This window comes from Cetorhinus maximus, chromosome 1 (assembly GCF_964194155.1).
Source record: "Cetorhinus maximus chromosome 1, sCetMax3.hap1.1, whole genome shotgun sequence".
NCBI lineage: Eukaryota > Metazoa > Chordata > Chondrichthyes > Lamniformes > Cetorhinidae > Cetorhinus > Cetorhinus maximus.
The window spans coordinates 2,478,806-2,480,680 of NC_135879.1; the positions used below are offsets into that span (position 1 = coordinate 2,478,806).

Here is a 1,875-nt window from a genome sequence, read left to right on the forward strand (position 1 = left end):
GGAGAGAGCGGGAAATTGGAGTTGAGGCCGAAATGAGATTAGCCATGATCGTATTAAATGGCAGGGCAGGCTCGAGGGGCTGAATTGCCTACTTCTTCTCCTAGTTCTTATGTTCTTATGTTTTTCTCTCTCTCACACAGACACTTTCTCTCAAACACACTGTGGTAAAGTGAGTTATCCTGTCCCTTTAAAAGAATGCAAGTGTACTGATCACATGACAGCACTGATGAATCACTGTACAGTGCAGGGAACTGGGAACCATAAGTCTAGTTCTGGAGGTTTCTGAGTGAGCACGTATGATCTGGTGCTCTGTCCTATGTCTCAATAAACCATCACTGTTTATTCTTATATCAGTCTCTCCCCATTATTGATTGCAAGCAGCAATTGAGGAGAACATAGGAAGATATGCAGTTAGAGTTCGGTTGGCCAACGAACTCATTTACCCAAGACATAAAACACGCAAACCTTCTCTCTCTTTCTTCTTTGTGGAACACCTTCAATCTGTCCGCAAGCGTGACCCAGACCTCCCTGTCACTTGCCATTTCAACACTCCACCCTGCTCTCATGCCCACATGTCCGTCCTTGGCCTGCTGCAAATGTTCCAGTGAAGCTCAACGCAAACTGGAGGAACAGCACCTCATCTTCCGACTAGGCACTTTACAGCCTTCCGGACTGAATATTGAATTCAACAACTTCAGATCATGAACTCTCCCCTCCATCCCCACCCCCTTTTTTCTAATAATTTATATATTTTTTTTAATGTATTTTTCTTTTCCCACCTATTTCTAATATTCTTTTTAAATGTATTTTCATCCATTGTTTTATCTCCACCTTTTAGCCTATTTCAATCCCTTCCCCCCCACCCCACCCCCACTAGGGCCATCTGCCACTAGCTTGCTACCCTTAATGTCCCCATTAGCACATCCTTTAGCTAATATCACCACCGTCAACACCCCTTTGTCCTTTTGTCTGTGACATCTTTTGGTTATCTCCACCTATCACTGGCCCTCTATCCAGCTCTACCTGTCCCACACCCCCTTAAACCAGCTTATATTTCACCTCTCTTCTATTTTTCCTTAGTTCTGTTGAAGAGTCATACGGACTCGAAACGTTAACTGTGTCCCTCTCCGTAGATGCCGCCAGACCTGCTGAATCTCTCTCTCTCTCACCCCCAGTACTCAGAGACCCCAGTGCTAGTTGGCTGCACCTGGCATGAGCACCGCCCACAACCTGCCCATGATTGGTTCAGTCCCCCGCCCCCTTTTAAGAGCCAAGCCAAGAATGGTTCGGATGGACTGTCAGTCACCGGCTGGTTGGGCGGATCTTGCTGTTCCCCCGCCCCCTCCCTCCCTGGAATGAAACGGTGATTGGTTTAAATGACTGTCAGTCACCGGCTGATTGGGCGGATCTTGCCGTTCTCCCCACAACCGGGTCCTGATTGGTTCAGGTGGCTGTCAGTTACGGGCTGGGCCTGCAGTGGGGCCGTGGCCTGGACTTAGCGGGGTCCCCGGTTTTGTTTTTCTTGCCCGGGGAATGTGAGGGCGGCCTCCGCCCTGTGGTCTGTCCGTGTGGGGATGGTGGGCGTGGACTGGGAGCCTCTGTGAACGGAAAAGGCGGGCGGGCGGGCGAGAGAGTGGGAGTAGGTGAAGCCTGCGGCCTGCTCGGTTGCCAAGGTGACGCGCGGCCTGGGGGTGGGGGCCTAACAATGAGCTCCCGGGTGCGGCCTCAGCAGCAGCAACAACAACAACAGCCGCCGGGCCGGTTCACCCCGGCCACCGGGCCCCGGGCCCAGGGAGCCGAGCAGCTGGAGATGAGGCGGATCCGGGCTCCAGGCCGCGGCGGCGGCGGTAGCGGCAGCCCCGCTTCCTCCGCCTC

At 52.6% G+C, this 1,875-nt stretch overlaps 1 protein-coding gene across 3 annotated transcripts in view; it reads left to right on the plus strand.

Moving 5' to 3' along the window:
- Positions 1–1,516: 1,516 nt before the first annotated feature.
- pkd2 (polycystic kidney disease 2) overlaps positions 1,517–1,875 on the plus strand; it is a 42,538-nt gene continuing 42,179 nt past the window's right edge. For all 3 annotated transcript variants that reach the window (XM_078565615.1, XM_078565705.1, XM_078565792.1), the window contains exon 1: positions 1,517–1,875. This exon is cut by the window's right edge and continues 257 nt beyond it. In XM_078565615.1, coding sequence (XP_078421741.1) covers positions 1,706–1,875 — 170 coding nt within the window. In that variant the 5' untranslated portion in view covers positions 1,517–1,705.